This window comes from Neoarius graeffei, chromosome 18 (assembly GCF_027579695.1).
Source record: "Neoarius graeffei isolate fNeoGra1 chromosome 18, fNeoGra1.pri, whole genome shotgun sequence".
NCBI classification, from domain to species: Eukaryota; Metazoa; Chordata; class Actinopteri; order Siluriformes; family Ariidae; genus Neoarius; species Neoarius graeffei.
The window spans coordinates 20,805,129-20,823,398 of record NC_083586.1 but is presented as its reverse complement, the minus strand read 5'-3'; the positions used below and the strand labels follow the sequence as shown (position 1 = coordinate 20,823,398).

Below are 18,270 nucleotides of genomic sequence, written 5' to 3'. Positions count from 1 at the left end.
TAAACAAAAACATAGCCGAGAACATTTCACACTACAGACCTGGATTAAAAGTGAAGGGTTATCAAAATTGTCAATAAAACATTTCTCAGTCAAAATAAGTAAAATATAGGGAAAGTGTCATTGAATGAAATGTGTGGCACCCAGCTCTATGTTTGGCTTCCCAAGGTCAGTGCTTGTGCCTATTCCAGAACACTCTGCTGCTACTGCTGAGGTTCCTGACAAAGAGCTGCTTTCAATAATGATCAATTTTTAAACAACATGCCACAATTTTAAAATATAAAATGTTAAAATATACCCCCCCCAACACCACCATCATGTATATTGGACAGTAGGCTAATGGGCCAAAAGAACCTGTTATTTCACAGTTTGTGACCCTGCCAACAATCAGCCAGATCAGAGGCAAGAGTATGGGCAAAATTGATGTGTTTTTTCTTTTTCCTTTTAAAATCTGGAAATATCGTAACCGACCAGCCTCCCCTGTTTGAAAGACTACCAGCCGCCACTGGTCATGAGCACCCAAGGCTCATTGATTCATGTGAGGATTGAAGGCTAGCCCATCTGGTCCAATCCCACAGAAAAGCTCCTGTAGCACAAATTGCTGAAAAATTTTATGCTAGCTATGGTATAAAGGTGTCAGAACACACAGTGCATCATAGCTTGCTGTGTATGGGGATAATTTAAAAAATTCAACAGAATGTGAAGAAGTAACAGCTTGGTTGTTATGTCAAAGACATCTATGTATTGAGTTGCAGAAATATCTACTGGAGTTAGCATGCTGCCCAGCTAGCCCTGTCTGTCTTGTAATACCATTTTATACCACAAGAGGTGGCAGTGAGTCACTGTAGTATCCAGTTTGGCCTCAGTCCAAAATGAGAGAAGTCGTCACGTGTCCTTGGCAGCTGCATACATGTTAGCCTCTGAGCTCAGACTTCTGAAAACTAAAGAAAAGAGAAGCAAATGGATCACTGTAATTTGCAGAAATTACTGGAATCCAGGTACCGAAACGTGGATTTGAGGTTACCATTTTGTGTGTTGGTATATTGTATTTCTGGAGTAGGGAAAGAAAAAGGGGGTGGCATAGTGGTGTAGTGGTTAGCACTGTTGCCTTGCAGTAAGAAAGTTCTGGGTTTGAGTCCAGTGGCTCACGGGGGTCTTTCTGTGTGGAGTTTGCATGTTCTCCCCATGTCTGCGTGGGTTTCCTCTGGGTGCTTCGGTTTTCCCCAAAGACATGCAGGTTAGGTTAATTGGTGGCTCTAAACTGAGTGTGAATGGTTTTTTGTCTCTGTGTCAGCCCTGCGATGATTTCTGACTTGTCCAGGGTGTACCCCACCTCTCACCCATAATTAGCTGGGATAGGCTCCAACTTTCCCGTGACCCTGCACAGGATAAACAGTTATGGATAATAGATGGATGGATGGAAAGAAAAGGGACTCAATCAGGAGAAAGTGAATTGCAATGCCAAACACTAAACAGCAGTGAAAGACTGGATTACAGAGCCTTCATTTGCATACCTGGACATTGTAATCTTGATTCTGGACTGAGTGCAGACACTTCACATGCATTTAAAAGTTACAGATCCCTAGAAGCATGTGAACAATTTTACTTGTGGCTGTGTGGAAGATCTGCTAATTCACAAGCCAGCAACTGCAACAGCACATTCTCACAGTCTCATGCACTACTGATACACGAGTTGATGTGGCTGTTTTCTTGCTAAAAACTGAGCTATAACATAAACTATTGGCTGATGGCACACGTGAAGATAACAAGATAGCAGTGTTCTCTTGACTGCAGTGCCATATAAAGCCAATGCGGTGCCCCTGGGCACTATACCTCAAGTGCCCCCCCACCACCACCACCCTGCACGCACGTGTTCAGTAACCTCCTGCACACACTCACAAACCTTGCCCTTTGCTGTCAAAAATAGTAGCATATACATAAACAATAGTATACATAAACAAGGTCATTCTTCCTCATTGAAAATGTATTAAGTAGGCTACATCAGCCCATCAAATTCACTGAAAACAACCAACGATATGCATGTAGGCATATTGAAATGTCTTATTCAAAAATGAGCAGCATATATTTATATGTCTCAATAAAAACCTTCAAAGCATCCATACTCTATTCTATCCATATTAAAATGTCTCAATTCAAAATGTGTATCAATTCAAACAGCATCAGCAATTTAAACAGCATCCATCTATAAACAATACAGCATATTCAAATGTGTCAATTCAAAATGTGTATCAATTAAAATAGCATTGATCTAGGCAACATATTCAAATGTCTCAATTCGAAATATAAATTAAAATAACATCCAGTATGGCATATTCAGATGTACAATGTACATATGTGTATCAATTCAAAGAGTATCTGTTCTGTATGAACCTAGACATGTTCTCCCCATAGCACAGGATCAGTTGAAATAGAGAAGTGTTCTACTGGCATTGGCTGTGCTGGATTGACATCCATAACACCCTCATCTTCCTTCTCGTCACCATGGTGTGAACTGATCTCTACCTGGCTTAAAGTGGCTTCGCACATATCCTCCTCCCCGGGGTCTCCCTCGCTCCCATCTTCCTCAAGGGGATCCTTGTTGTTGCCGACCCCTCGGCTAACACTGGCTGTGGTTGTAGCATCTCCCCGGCTAGTGCTAGCAGGACCATCTCCCTCACTAGCATCGCTGATTTCACTAGCTTCTGCTTCAGCGCTGGTAGTGACAGCAGTTGTCGATGTTTTTATAAAAAAATGATCTAACACTGGAACATTTTTAATTGCAGCTACATGCCTGGAGTCTCGTCTTCTTCCGCTTATCCAGGACCAGGTCACGGAGGCAGCAGTCTAAGCATGGAAGCCCAAACTTCCCTTTCCCCAGACACCTCGGCCAGCTCCTCGGGAAGAACACCGAGGCGTTCCCAGGCCAGCCGAGAGACATAGTCCCTCCAGCGTGTCCTGGGTCTTCCCCAGGGCCTCCTCCCGGGGGGACATGCCTGGAACACCTCCCCAGGGAGGCGTCCAGGAGGCATCCAAAAAAGATGCCTGAGCCACCTCAGCTGATTCCTCTCGATGTGGAGGAGCAGCGGCTCTACTCCGAGCTCCTCCCGAGTGACTGTGCTTCTCACCCTATCTCTAAGGGAGCGCCCAGCCACCCTGCAAAGGAAACTCATTTCAGCCGCTTGTATCCACGATCTTGTTCTTTCGGTCATTACCCAAAGCTCATGACCATAGGTGAGAGTCGGAACGTAGATCGACCGGTAAATTGAGAGCTTCACCTTTTGGCTCAGCTCCTTCTTCACCACGACGGACCAGTAAAGCAACCGCATCACTGCGGAGGCTGCACCAATCCGCCTGTCGATCTCACACTCCATCCTTCCCTCACTTGTGAACAAGATCCTGAGATACTTAAACTCCTCCACTTGAGGCAGGACTTCTCCACCAACCTGGAGAGGGCAAGCCACCCTTTTCCGGTCGAGAACCATGGCCTCGGACTTGGAGGTGCTGATTCTCATCCCAGCCACTTCACACTCGACTGCAAACTGCCCCAGTGCATGCTGAAGGTCCTGGTTTGAAGAAGCGAACAGGACAACATCATCCGCAAAAAGCAGAGATGAAATCCTGTGGTTCCCAAACAGGATTCCTTCCGGCCCCTGGCTGCGCCTAGAAATTCTGTCCATAAAAATTATGAACAGAACCGGTGACAAAGGGCAGCCCTGCCGGAGTCCAACATGCACTGGGAACAGGTCTGACTTACTGCCGGCAATGCGAACCAGACTCCTGCTCCGTTTGTACAGGGACTGGACAGCCTTTAGCAAAGAGCCCCAAACCCCATACTCCCGAAGCACCCCCCACAGAATACCATGGGGGACACGGTCGAATGCCTTCTCCAGATCCACAAAGCACATGTGGACTGGTTGGGCAAACTCCCATGAACCCTCGAGCACCCTATGAAGGGTATAGAGCTGGTCCAGTGTTCCACGACCAGGATGAAAACTGCATTGTTCCTCCTGGGTCCGAGGTTCGACTATTGGTCGAATTCTCCTCTCCAGTACCCTGGAGTAAACCTTCCCTGGGAGGCGAAGTGTGATTCCCCTATAATTGGAGCACATTCTCCGGTCCCCTTTCTTAAAAAGAGGGACCACCACCCCAGTCTGCCACTCCAGAGACACTGTCCCCGACCGCCACGCGATGTTGCAGAGGCGTGTCAACCAAGACAGCCCCACAACATCCAGAGACTTGAGATACTCAGGGCGGATCTCATCCACCCCCGGTGCCTTGCCACCGAGGAGCTTGCAAACCACCTCAGTGACTTCGGCTTGGGTAATGGACGAGTCCACCTCTGAGTCATCAGCCTCAGTCTCCTCAGTGGAAGACATGACGGTGGGATTGAGGAGATCCTCAAAGTATTCCTTCCACTGCCCGACAATGTCCCCAGTCGAGGTCAACAGCTCCCCACCCGCACTGTAAACAGTGTTGGCAGAGTACTGCTTCCCCCTCCTGAGGCGCCGGACGGTTTGCCAGAATTTCTTCGAGGCCGACCAATAGTCCTTCTCCATGGCCTCCCCGAACTCCTCCCAGTTCCGAGTTTTTGCCTCCGCAACTGCCCGAGCTGCAGCACGCCTGGCCTGCCGATACCCATCAGCTGCCTCAGGAGTCCCGGAGGTCAACATGGCCCGATAGGACTCCTTCTTCAGCTTGATGGCATCCCTTACTTCCGGTGTCCACCACCGGGTTCGGGGATTGCCACCACGACAGGCACCGGAGACCTTGCGGCCACAGTTCCGAACAGCTGCGTCCACAATGGAGGTAAAGAACATGGTCCACTCAGACTCAATGTCCCCCGCCTCCCTCGGAAGCTGGGAAAAGCTCTCCCAGAGGTTGGAGTTAAAGACCTCCCCAACAGAGTGCTCAGCCAGACGTTCCCAGCAGACCCTCACCATACGTTTGGGCCTGCCAGGTCTGTCCAGCTTCCTCCTCCGCCAGCGGATCCAACTCACCACCAGGTGGTGATCAGTTGACAGCTCAGTCCCTCTCTTCACCCGAGTGTCCAAGACATAGGGCCGGAGATCAGATGAAACGACTACAAAGTCGATCTTCGACCTCCGACCTAAGGTGTCCTGGTGCCACGTGCACTTATGGACACCCCTATGCTCGAACATGGTGTTTGTTATGGACAAACCGTGACTAGCACAGAAGTCCCATAACAAAACACCACTCGGGTTCAGATTGGGGAGGCCGTTCCTCCCAACCACGCCCCTCCAGGTGTCACTGTCGTCGCCCACATGAGCATTGAAGTCCCCCAGTAGCACAATGGAGTCCCCAGTCTGAGCACCCCTCAGTACCTCTCCCAGGGACTCCAAGAAGGCCGGATAATCTATACTGCTATTTGGCCCATAGGCACAAACAACAGCAAGAGCCCTCTCCCCAATCCGAAGGTGCAGAGAGGTGACCCTCTCATTCACTGGGGCAAACTCCAACACATGGCGGCTGAGCTGGGGAGCTATAAGCAAGCCCACACCAGCCCGCTGCCGCTCACCATGGGCAACTCCAGAGAAGTGGAGAGTCCAGCCCCTCTCGAGGAGCTGGGTTCCAGAGCCCAAGCTGTGTGTGGAGGTGAGCCCGACTATCTCTAGCCGGTACCTCTCATCCTCCCGCACAAGCTCAGGCTCTTTCCCCCCCAGCGAAGTGACATTCCATGTCCCAACAGCCAGCCGCTGTGTCCGGGGATCAGGTCGTCGAGGCCCCTGCCTTCGACTGCCACCCAATCCACATTGCACCAATCCCCTACTGCTACCTCTGTGGGTGGTGAACCCACAGGAGGTCGGGCCCACGTCACCTCTTCGGGCTGAGCCCAACCGGGCCCCATGGGCAAAGGCCCGGCCACCAAGCGCTCGCATACGAGCCCCAACCCCGGGCCTGGCTCCAGGGTGGGGCCCCGGCTGCGTCATACTGGGCGACGTCACGGTCCTTGATTTTTTCTCCATAGGGGTTTTGGTGAACTGCTCTTGGTCTGGCCTGTCACCTAGGACCTGTCTGCCTTGGGAAACCCTGACAGGGGCATAATGCCCCCGACAACATAGCTCCTAGGATCATTCAAGCACACAAACTGCCACCTTATTGTGGTGGAGGGGTTTGTGTGCTTGTGCCTGGAGTCTCTCTTTCTCTTCGCACAACCACTCAATTGATGTCTGTCCATTTTTCATTTCTACCGCAGTTTTTAAAAAATTGATACATTTCACCGTAGGTGGACTGGCTCAACTGACAGGTTGAGGAAAGGGGGGTTAATGGTCACATAGGCCACTCTTGCTCAGAATTATGATTATTGTTGTTCTTATGAAATTAGTGTTCATAATGAATTATATATGACTATTTAGCAATGTCAAGTGTATAACCATTTTAAGTGTACAAACATTCATGAAAAATATTTTTAAAGTTTCTGTCATGTGGTGCCCCCCCCACTGGCTGTGAGTGGTTAGTGCCCCTGGGCACTGTGCTGCAGGCCCATATAGTTAATCCAGCCTTGCTTGACTGACTCAGAGTTTCAGCAGCTTGGTTGATTTTTGTGTATTCTTGCCCTGCTGTTAGTTAGTAAAAAGTAAAGTTAGCTTTATTTTTTAGAACTAATGTCTGTAAAGTTAGATTGTATGAACCCAGTAGTGGATCAACTAAAAAATAGACTTATGGTATATTCACTGAGTGATAATTCTATCAGAGTGGTGGTGCATTTGGGGTGAGGGGAAGGGGACTTTGCTTTTCCTTTTTTCTTGTGATAGGTGTGGACACCCCATCTTTCTGGTGATATATTGCCCCCTATTTATTTGGAACATGAATTTGCCAGATGGCGAATTCTTACACATACCATCTTTAAATTTCATTATTAAAAATTAAATTGTTTGTAACAATTTTTTGCTTCCATATCTAAAATATTTCACTATTACTGTCTTCACCAAGCATTAATCTCTGAAATTTATTTGCATGCAAGAATTTGGTTTTTTAAGAATTTCAAATAGTGTGCAAGAGTTAGTTGTTTTTATGAATGTAATTTAAAGCAAATCAAAAGGGGCTGTGCTACACATACTCTTATTTATTTATTTATTTATTTATTTATTTATAGGTCCATAAGTTCCTGGATAAGAATTACGATCAGGTTCGACAAGAGGTACTGGAGTTGTTTATGCAGAGTCACAACCGGGTGAGAGAGTGTGTGTGTGTGTGTGTGTGTGTGTGTGTGTGTGTGTAATATAAAATGTAAAAATCCCCACCACAACTTTGCAACCTTTTTATTATTTTTTTGTAATTTAACTGAAAATTAATACAATTGTATTAAATAAGATTTCATCATTCTTAACGAATAAAAGTCAAAACTGCAATGTTGAGTTAATTTTGGATGTTAGGTTAGGGCATGTTCTCTTTACAGGGGAGCTTACATCAGTTTAAGCAGGTGCATAACCCAACTCTGAATATGAGGAACTTTCCCCACGTATATATATTTAGGACTTTTAGTCAACATCTCTGAATACAGTGCCTGAGAATTCAAATGAGAATGTCATGTATGTTACATGAGGAACATTTGAAAATGTATTTGTGTGTGTGTGTGTGTGTGTGTGTGTGTGTGTGTGTGTGTGTGTGTGTGTGTGTGTGTGTGTGTGTGCATGCACAGATGGTTTCAAATCTCTTTCTAAAGTATAGTGAGATACTAACTCAGCAGAAAAAAGGAACAGGGAGAGACAGCACAGTTACTCGAAGATATCAACCCTCTACTATAGCTGCCAAGTTCCAGCACTCGCTACAAGACCTTCTGGACAAGATGGAGAGGTCTCTCTCTCTCTCTCTCTTTCTCTCTCTCTCTCTCTCTCTCTCGCTCTCTCTCTCTCTCTCATGCACACACACACTTATTTACACAATTAATTTATTTTCATACAATTTGTAGGAATTTGATGTATAATGCATTTATTTTTCATGATTCATATATTTATAAAAATATATACCACATGTGACTTCTAACCCTTGATTCATGTATTCCCATGTCTGATTATTACGTTAATTTATTTTTCACATTTTCATAATTTTTTTACACATGATTCATGATCCAAACTCATGATTCATAATTTTACACATGATTCAGATGTAACTTTAAATGGTTAAATTTCTTATGTGATTCGTTTTTCCCATGTGCAGTGCACGTGTTTTTATTTTTGCATCTGTTTTTTTCCAAATCATTAATTTTTCATTAGCTGTAATTCTTTTCATATAATTCATTTATTTATTATAAATATATGTACATAATTTGTCCATAATGGCTCGTACAATAATACACATTTAAACACATGGCTGCAGGATCACATATCTCATCTCTTTTCTCTTAGGTGTAACCCATTATTCGTGCGCTGCATAAAGCCAAATAATAATAAGGTAACTAAGAGATGCTGTTTATTCACACTAACTTTTACTGTAACTGTGTACTTGAGTATTTATGCATTATTCATACTGTAGGAACCGGGGATATTTGAGCTAGAACTGGTGGCATCCCAACTCAGATACTCAGGAATTATGGACACCATCCTCATCAGAAAGGAAGGCTATCCAGTCCGAATGACTTTCCATAAATTCTTAAACAGGTAAATGTCCAGTTTGGCCTGTTCAGTCACGTGCTCAAACATTTTACAAAACATACAGAATGGTGCGTTACAAAATCATGCTTCATGGCTCATTCACGAGCTTTCTTTAGGTATAAAGCGCTGCTGGGGCTGAAGAAAACCCCACCCCCAGATGGAGACAACTGTGTTATTATGCTAACAAAGTTGTGTCCAATCAAAAAAGGTGATTACCAAGTGGGCGTGTCCAAGGTGAGTGCAGAATAGTGTTGCATATCTGTACAAGATCAAGTCTTCTTTCAAGAATCACCACAAATATTTTGTCAATTAGCTTCTCAAAATAGCTAGCTTGTTAAGTCTTATAAATAAATCTCATCAAATTAGCTAGCCAGTTAGGTTTTATAAATTTGCTTATTACATTATCAAACTAGGGCGGCACGGTGGTGTAGTGGTTAGCGCTGTCACCTCACAGCAAGAAGGTCCTGGGTTCGAGCCCCGGGGCCGGCGAGGGCCTTTCTGTGCGGAGTTTGCATGTTCTCCCCGTGTCCGCGTGGGTTTCCTCCGGGTGCTCCGGTTTCCCCCACAGTCCAAAGACATGCAGGTTAGGTTAACTGGTGACTCTAAATTGACCATAGGTGTGAATGTGAGTGTGAATGGTTGTCTGTGTCTATGTGTCAGCCCTGTGATGACCTGGCGACTTGTCCAGGGTGTACCCTGCCTTTCGCCCATAGTCAGCTGGGATAGGCTCCAGCTTGCCTGCGACCCTGTAGAAGGATAAAGCGGCTAGAGATAATGAGATGAGATGAGATTATCAAACTAGGTACATTTTGGAGATTGCTCATTAAATTAGCAAGGAAGGTAAGTTGTAAATTAGCTTAATAAATTAGCTGCCAAGTTAAATTTTATAAATTGTTAAATTAGCTAGCTAGTTAAAACTTTAAATTATCTTGCTAAATTTCTTAGCTAGTTAAGCTTTGTAAATTAGCTAAATAAGATTATGGATGAACACCATTTTTGAAAAACAAGCTCCAATCATTTGCTGTTTAAGCTGTTAAAGCAATTTGGATGATCAATTTAGCACACAAGTCCACTTACTGTTAAATTTAGCACTGTAAAATGTAATACTGTTAAAGTTACAATTGTTTCAGGTTTTGGAGATTTTTGGCTAATTAATATTCGAATGCTGAAGTTTTCTCTCTCAGCTCTTTCTAAAGGAAGACGTGTATCAGCTGTTAGAAAGTAAGCGGGATCGTGTGAGGCACCTGGCAGCGCTGACACTTCAAAGATACGTACGGATGTATCTTGTGCGTAAAAATTTCACAAAGTTCCGCATGACCATGACCAAACTGCAGGCCAGGTGCCGAGGCTACCTCATGAGGTAAACACCAAAGACTTTTAAAGTGGTATTAATAATAATAATAATAATAATAATAATAATAATAATGCATTTGTTATAACATCTCAGAAATATCTGAATCTTGGCATTTTAAAATGTTCGTTGTTTTTGCTAATTAATCAACTGAATAAATCACATTTAATTTGTATAAAATTTTAATTGTATGCTGGTTCAATTTTATTCAAATAAAGTTATATTACGTATATATTTCATTTAATGTACTTGTACAATAATCTCATTATACTGTATATTATATGATTATGATATCGCTACAGGAGTTAATTCATTCTACTTCAATCTTAAGTATTAAAATTCTCTCCACTTGCATTTAGGCAATGTCTCCTACAGAAAAGGCTGATCCTGATCAAGTTTCGCTCACCAGTTCAGCTCATCGTCAACCGCAAACGCTACATCAGGGTAGGATGTGACATTTTTCTTTTAGATTCTCTAGATTTCAAAGTGTAAAGTATGTATAAACAGAATTCAATAATCTAACTGATTTTTTTCCCCCCACAGGATAATCTCCTCATGGCCAGGATGGCAGAAGAGGTCAGGAGAAAGCTAAAAATGATAAACATGTTGCTATTAAAATTCAGAGACAGTAATGACTCAAATTGCTAGTGAAAAATCAGGAAAAAAAAAAAGAAACACAAACACACACAAAAAAAGGCAAGGAACAGTGATCTAGGAGATTCCAGGAGTCTGTGATTTTTGTGTGATTAATTCAGTTTGAACCGCTTCATATAAAAACTTTGTTCAAACTTTGTAACATAGGTCTTATTTTCATTTAGATATTCCACCCACATCCCTCTTTTTTATCCCTTGATCCATGATTTATTTTACCCATGAATGGGAGATTTTTCAAACCTCTCCCATATCGCCAATTTTTTAAATTATTATTTGTTTATTTTATTATTATTTTTTTAATAATACTTCCAAACTTACTAGACATGTTCTGGACAACACTACAAAGCACTCCACCTCTTTTTATACATTTATCATTCCTGTTTTCATTTTTTCATCCCACGTGTTTCCTCCCGTTGGCTTCAGTTCATTTTTCAAGGCCTTACTGCTCCTAGAGATTAAAAGCTAGAAGTTGATAAATGTCGTTAAGTTGTCATAACTTACTGTACATAATGTACCTTTTCTCTGCTTCTCTTTGCTTTTCTTTTGTCTTCATCCCTCCATCCTTGCATTAGATCCCATTGATTTTACTACTCCTGCATCTTTTAATTAATGAATTTAACAGCTTTAATCCAAGCATCAATAACTCAAAAACAACTTAAATACTGGACTTAATCTTTGAATAATTGGATAGTTATATGAAAAGGTTAAACACTACAGGGCAAAAAACAAGGAACAAAATCATCAGGTGTAAACAGATGATACACCAACTAAACATGGACAACCTGAAAACAGTGGCAAGACTCAACACATGCACCCTAGCTAATGCAGTTTAAACAGAGAAACTGATTAAGATTGAGATGAAGTGCAAACAGATATACAAGAAGTTCAGAACTCCAAGGTGAAGGAGGTGAGTGACCACTTGTGTTCAGTGGGAGAGGTGCAACAAAGTTTTAAAAAATATTCTTAGGTACATGAGAAGAAAATAATTTCAAGAGAGTGACATTAAATTAAATGCAGTGCAAAGTATGAGGTTGTGTTTTGGCCATTAGGGTCATCTTCCTCCAGCATTCACCAGAAATAAAGAGTAGATTGTTGAAGGATGTTCCTTTACATGTTATCTATTTTTTCACTCATATTTTCCTCCACTTGTTTTACTATCCATAGTGATTGTTAATGTGGAGGGTTTTTTTTAAATTAATTTATTTTATTTTATAGGCCCGTATGAGTCGAGAGGTGATTAACGTGTCCCAGTTGGTTATTCCTGCTGACCTGGGAGAGCTGTTACAGGCCACAGCAGGTTGCCATTTATTTCAATTTTAATCTTACATAGTGTAATGGGAACTTGATGTGCAGTGATATCATGGGTGGTCAAGAAAAATACTGAAAAATCATGTTTTGGACACTTGTATGCAAGACAAATCTGGCAAACTTAAGCCTATGTTTACACCAAACGTCATAAAAGCATCAAAATCCACTCTGGCTGCCCTGCCAATCAGTTGCTTCCAAACTGCATCACAGCTCATTAGCATAAAGTTGCCCGGACTTCAAACTCGATTCTGACTCCCTCACTGCTGAAGACAAGCTGCCATTGATCTCACCACTGAGAGATGCTGGCTCACATAGAAAATGAATTACTTCCAGTTGTTTTAACTCTCTCACTGCATTTGGTGTGAACATAGGGTTGGAGAACTTGTAGAAGTAGCTGTAATAATCTGAATCAGGACCCAGAAAATGGACTTATGGAAGTAAGTGCACAACCCAACTCGAATACGAGGAACTTTACCTGATGTCACCTTTAAGTCAAAAGCTATGAATATGGCCCTGTAATCAACAGGGTCAATAATAAAAAAAAAAGCTGAAAGGGTGGTGTGTTGAGCCATTATCATGTGGTAGTCATTAAGGGAGGAAAACAGCTAACACTTTATGCGAGCAACATGCTATTATTTAAATGAAACAAAGTAATTTGTCCACAAGTAATAAGTATCAATGGAGTACATGATGAAATAATAAGTCCTTTGCTTGAATATTAATGTGTGTGTATGTGTGTGTGTGTGTGTGTGTGTGTGTGTGTGTGTAGATGGTAAAGCGGTGCATTCTGAATGTTTGGCTCTGGTAGAAGCACTCAGAGTGCAGGTTTATTCTCAACTCACACTTCCTCTGGATATCAATAACTATTTCATGACCAAATACATCCGTTCCAACTTCAGGGTAAGGAAACACACACACACACACACACACACACACACACACACACACACACACACACACACGCATGCATGCATGTACCTGGCCAAATGTTACCACAAGGACCAAAAGCATCCCCACAACACAATGCTTCCACCACCATACTTCATTTCATAGAAATACACACAGATATAATCATGTACACAGTCATAGAAGGACACATACTGTACACACACACACACACACACACACACACACACACACACACACACACACACACACACACAATATCTCTATCTATCTATCTATCTATCTATCTATCTATCTATCTATCTATCTATCTATCTATCTATCTATCTATCTATCTATCTATCTAAAATATACTGTATATGCACACATACACAAAACATATAAATGCACACTCGAAGGACAACAGACATGCACACCTCCATGTACACAAGCTTAAAGTGTTTAGCTATAGTTTATATTTACATGGGAACCAGCCAGATGTCCCCAACAAGGTCAGAAATCTCTGATATTCCTATTCTTGTGGTGACCAATATTCAATCGAAATCCCCACAACATGATGCTCCCACCACCATGCTTCAGAGTTCTCAGGGTGGTGAACTATGTTGAGGTTCTGCCTAGTTTAAAAAAAAAAAAATCAGACACACAGATATTCATACACACAATCATATAGAAAGACATACTGTATATACACACACAAAAATCAACACAAACTTATATGACTAATGTGTGTGTATAGGAGCTGCAGTTTGGAATGCTTACTGCACCTCTGCAAGCTTCTCTGACTCGTCTGGAAGACAATCTAAAACAGGATGCTGTCGACATCTTTTTACTGGTAAAATATCATCATCATCATCATAATCCTTGTCCTCTTTCCATGTTTATCTGACTGTATGTTTATACACATATGAAGCTTAATTATGAACTCGTTTCTATAGATTTTACGTTTCATGGGTGACCCTAACTTGAATGGTGCTCAAGAGAACCTGTTCGGAAATTACATCATCCAACGGGGTTTGGCTACTCCACCAATCAGGGATGAGATTTTGGCTCAGGTGGCCAATCAGGTGTGGAGGAATGGAAACCTGCGTAATGCTGAGAGAGGGTGGCTGCTAATGGTGGCTTGTCTGAGTTCCTTCGCCCCAAGTGAAAAAATGGCCAAATATCTACTGAAGTATGACAATACACACACACACACACACACACACACACACACACACACACACACACACACACACACACACACAGCTAAATAGCTTAATAATTATGCTTGATAAGTTTCCTGTTCTAAAATAAATTAAAAAACGTTAACCTGTGGGTTTTCCTGAAGAATTAAAAATTTGTTAACACCAGTGGGGAAACATTTTTCAGCCTTTTGTGAAACAGTTAAATGGCATTTAAATGCATCTTAATATTCTGATTTTAATTTCTCTTCTTTACGTTATTAAAATTCAGGTTCATATCTGATTATGCGCTGAATGGATTTAAAGCATTATGCCAACACAAGCTGCTCCATGCCATGCAGAAATGCCAGTTAGGACCCGAGGCAGCACGGACTTACCCTCTTTCACTTCTGGAGTGGACTGCCAACCGCAAAAAAGCCCACATGGCCCTCCAAGTGCACTGCCTTGATGGTACGACCCACTAAAAGTGTTAAATCCTGTGAAAACTTTCTTGTTATTGTATGTAAGATGGGGGGTTTGTGCGGTAAAGCAACATGTTACATGCCCTACATCTGGCTCCATCCAGCTTGGCCTCAACCCTGATGTGTATGCAAGTCCTTGCTGATGAAAAGCATTAGACAACCATGCTTCACAGTAGTAATGGTGTTCTCAGGATGATTGACTGGTGTTTTTCCAAATTATTCTCTTTGTTCCACAGCTAAAAATTTAGATCTTGGTCTTGAATGGGGTGAATATTTATGCAATGACTTCTGGATGGCATGGAAATCTAAAATCTCAACCCCTTAGTTTTCTTTCAGTTTATTTCTTAGTGTTTGGTTTATTTTTAAGTTCTCTTTACTTTTCTACTCTCTTCATCTTTTCATTTTTCCATCAATGGCTGGCTGATATATGATAGTGTGTGTGTGTGTGTGTGTGTGTGTGTGTGTGTGTGTGTGTGTGCAGGAATGTCTTTGCTGTGTCCAGTCCACTCCTGGACAAGTGGTGAGGATCTGGCACGTGATATTTTACTGCACAGGTAAGGTCAGGTACAGGTCAAAATGTATTTTCAGGTGTTAATGATTCTGAAATGTAGCAGAACATACAGTAAGATTCTTAATGAGACCAATCATACTATATGTTTTATTATTCATGGTTTGTTTTTGTCTGCAGGGGCATGTCCTTGGAGAGCTGCTGTGGTTGGTCAGTGCTGATGAAAGAGGTGGGGCAGTGGGTGGAGCTTGAAGGCCATGACTATGTGATGGATCTGGTGTGTGATCTCGAGCTGTCATCAGACTTCCCGAAACAGAAAAGCTATTTCATCATCTCGACGCACGATCCCACCAGAGTGCGGCACAACGCCAGCATGTGTGTGTGTGTGTGTGTGTGTGTGTGTGTGTGTGTGTACATTTTATACCCAAGTTCTATAGTTATGTTTCCCTCTGAGTCATTATTTGTTTTTGTTTTTTAAAGATGTTCTCAAGTTATCTTTAAGAGGAAGGAATAAAACACTCCTGATTAAGGAACTTAATCAGTAACGTCTCCACATTTTTAGGAGAAATACCATTTGCCCTTCCAGTGAATTCAACTTCTTGGCTTCAGTCTTGGATTGATGTCAAAATCACTTTTGATGAAAAAAAAAACCTCTAAAAGAAATAAAAAAAAAGTAAATTCTGTGTGGAATTGTGTTCACAGAAGTCTTTTTGGCAGCGGATTCGATGGAGATGATGAAGCACCAGTGACCAACAGTCTGCCGATCTCTGAGGATTACTACGGTCAAGGTCAGGGTAATACACACACAGACAGACACACACATCTCACACAAATATTTAATTACAAATATTCTTTAATAAAATACAGAAACCCTGAACAGTAAGGTCAAAACATTCCACTTGGAAATTTCCACTTTCAGTAATGACCTGTTAGAGCAGTGGTTACAATTATCGACACCTTAACATTCTTTTGGCTGTTGTAAAAGTAGAAAAGACTTTCAATACATAAATTGTGCATGAATAATTACTCAAACTTCCACTGGAAAAAAAAATGAGTTGATTCCTGATGACTTAGCGTATCAAATCACGTAACACTGTCCCACAATTATTGACACCTTTGTCCACAGTTATTGACACCATTCCACAATTATCGACATCCAGATGATTCTTTATTAAAAAAATAATCGGTACGTGGTATTAAGTTAAAGAAACATAGTTTTTATTTAAAATGTGTTTTCCATAGACTTATATTTAGTACAAAATATATTTTAAATAAATATATGGATGTCGGTGCTTACGTAAATGAGGAAGTAATTCTAATGTTTGTACGGTAAACAAATTAACTGATAATGTTTAACCTGCATCAGAAAATCTTTTTGTTCCACTTTCTACCCACTTTCTAAGTATTTTTGTAGATCACATTTTGTTCATCATTCATTGTTGTTTGTATTAATTTCTAGTTTTATAGTTTACCAATAAATGTCAACAGGCAATTGACATTGTAACCACATGAAAATCCAGGTCAAAGGTCGCATGTCATTCCTTGAAACAAAACTTTATATTTTTACATATAAACATATAAAATGTCTACTGGTATTGTACAACCCCAATTCCAAAAAAGTTGGGACAAAGTACAAATTGTAAATAAAAACGGAATGCAATGATGTGGAAGTTTCAAAATTCCATATTTTATTCAGAATAGAACATAGATGACATATCAAATGTTTAAACTGAGAAAATATATCATTTAAAGAGAAAAATCAGGTGATTTTAAATTTCATGACAACAACACATCTCAAAAAAGTTGGGACAAGGCCATGCTTACCACTGTGAGACATCCCCTTTTCTCTTTACAACAGTCTGTAAACGTCTGGGGAATGAGGAGACAAGTTACTCAAGTTTAGGGATAGGAATGTTAACCCATTCTTGTCTAATGTAGGATTCTAGTTGCTCAACTGTCTTAGGTCTTTTTTGTCGTATCTTCCGTTTTATGATGCGCCAAATGTTTTCTATGGGTGAAAGATCTGGACTGCAGGCTGGCCAGTTCAGTACCTGGACCCTTCTTCTACGCAGCCATGATGCTGTAATTGATGCAGTATGTGGTTTGGCATTGTCATGTTGGAAAATGCAAGGTCTTCCCTGAAAGAGACATCATCTGGATGGGAGCATATGTTGCTCTAGAACCTGGATATACCTTTCAGCATTGATGGTGTCTTCCCAGATGTGTAAGCTGCCCATGCCACACGCACTAATGCAACCCCATACCATCAGAGATGCAGGCTTCTGAACTGAGTGCTGATAACAACTTGGGTCGTCCTTCTCCTCTTTAGTCCGAATGACATGGCGTCCCTGATTTCCATAAAGAACTTCAAATTTTGATTCGTCTGACCACAGAACAGTTTTCCACTTTGCCACAGTCCATTTTAAATGAGCCTTGGCCCAGAGAAGATGTCTGCGCTTCTGGATCATGTTTAGATACGGCTTCTTCTTTGAACTATAGAGTTTTAGCTGGCAACGGCGGATGGCACGGTGAATTGTGTTCACAGATAATGTTCTCTGGAAATATTCCTGAGCCCATTTTGTGATTTCCAATACAGAAGCATGCCTGTATGTGATGCAGTGCCGTCTAAGGGCCCAAAGATCACGGGCACCCAGTATGGTTTTCTGGCCTTGACCCTTACGCACAGAGATTCTTCCAGATTCTCTGAATCTTTTGATGATATTATGCACTGTAGATGATGATATGTTCAAACTCTTTGAAATTTTACACTGTCGAACTCCTTTCTGATATTGCTCCATTATTTGTCGGCGCAGAATTAGGGGGATTGGTGATCCTCTTCCCATCTTTACTTCTGAGAGCCGCTGCCACTCCAAGATGCTCTTTTTATACCCGGTCATATTAATGACCTATTGCCAATTGACCTAATGAGTTGCAATTTGGTCCTCCAGCTGTTCCTTTTTTGTACCTTTAACTTTTCCAGCCTCTTATTGCCCCTGTCCCAACTTTTTTGAGATTTGTTGCTGTCATGAAATTTCAAATGAGCCAATATTTGGCATGAAATTTCAAAATGTCTCACTTTGGACATTTGATATGTTGTCTATGTTCTATTGTGAATACAATTTCAGTTTTTGAGATTTGTAAATTATTGCATTCCGTTTTAATTTACAATTTGTACATTGTCCCAACTTTTTTGGAATCGGGGTTGTAATATGTGGTCGATATTTACAACAAACTGTAAAAAAAAAATTCTGAATGGAATAGAAAAATCTGTAATTTTTTATATGCTTGGAAT

The 18,270-nt window shown here is 41.6% G+C and overlaps 1 protein-coding gene across 1 annotated transcript in view; it reads left to right on the top strand.

The window, feature by feature from the left end:
• myo15ab (myosin XVAb) overlaps positions 1 to 18,270 on the top strand; it is a 103,645-nt gene that overhangs the window by 28,252 nt on the left and 57,123 nt on the right. The window contains 16 exon segments of the mRNA XM_060898259.1: positions 7,112 to 7,189; positions 7,658 to 7,812; positions 8,364 to 8,409; positions 8,491 to 8,615; positions 8,726 to 8,843; positions 9,794 to 9,994; positions 10,336 to 10,404; positions 10,504 to 10,536; positions 11,830 to 11,911; positions 12,692 to 12,822; positions 13,565 to 13,660; positions 13,764 to 13,999; positions 14,281 to 14,459; positions 14,952 to 15,024; positions 15,159 to 15,353; positions 15,681 to 15,760. Coding sequence (XP_060754242.1) covers positions 7,112 to 7,189; positions 7,658 to 7,812; positions 8,364 to 8,409; positions 8,491 to 8,615; positions 8,726 to 8,843; positions 9,794 to 9,994; positions 10,336 to 10,404; positions 10,504 to 10,536; positions 11,830 to 11,911; positions 12,692 to 12,822; positions 13,565 to 13,660; positions 13,764 to 13,999; positions 14,281 to 14,459; positions 14,952 to 15,024; positions 15,159 to 15,353; positions 15,681 to 15,760 — 1,897 coding nt within the window.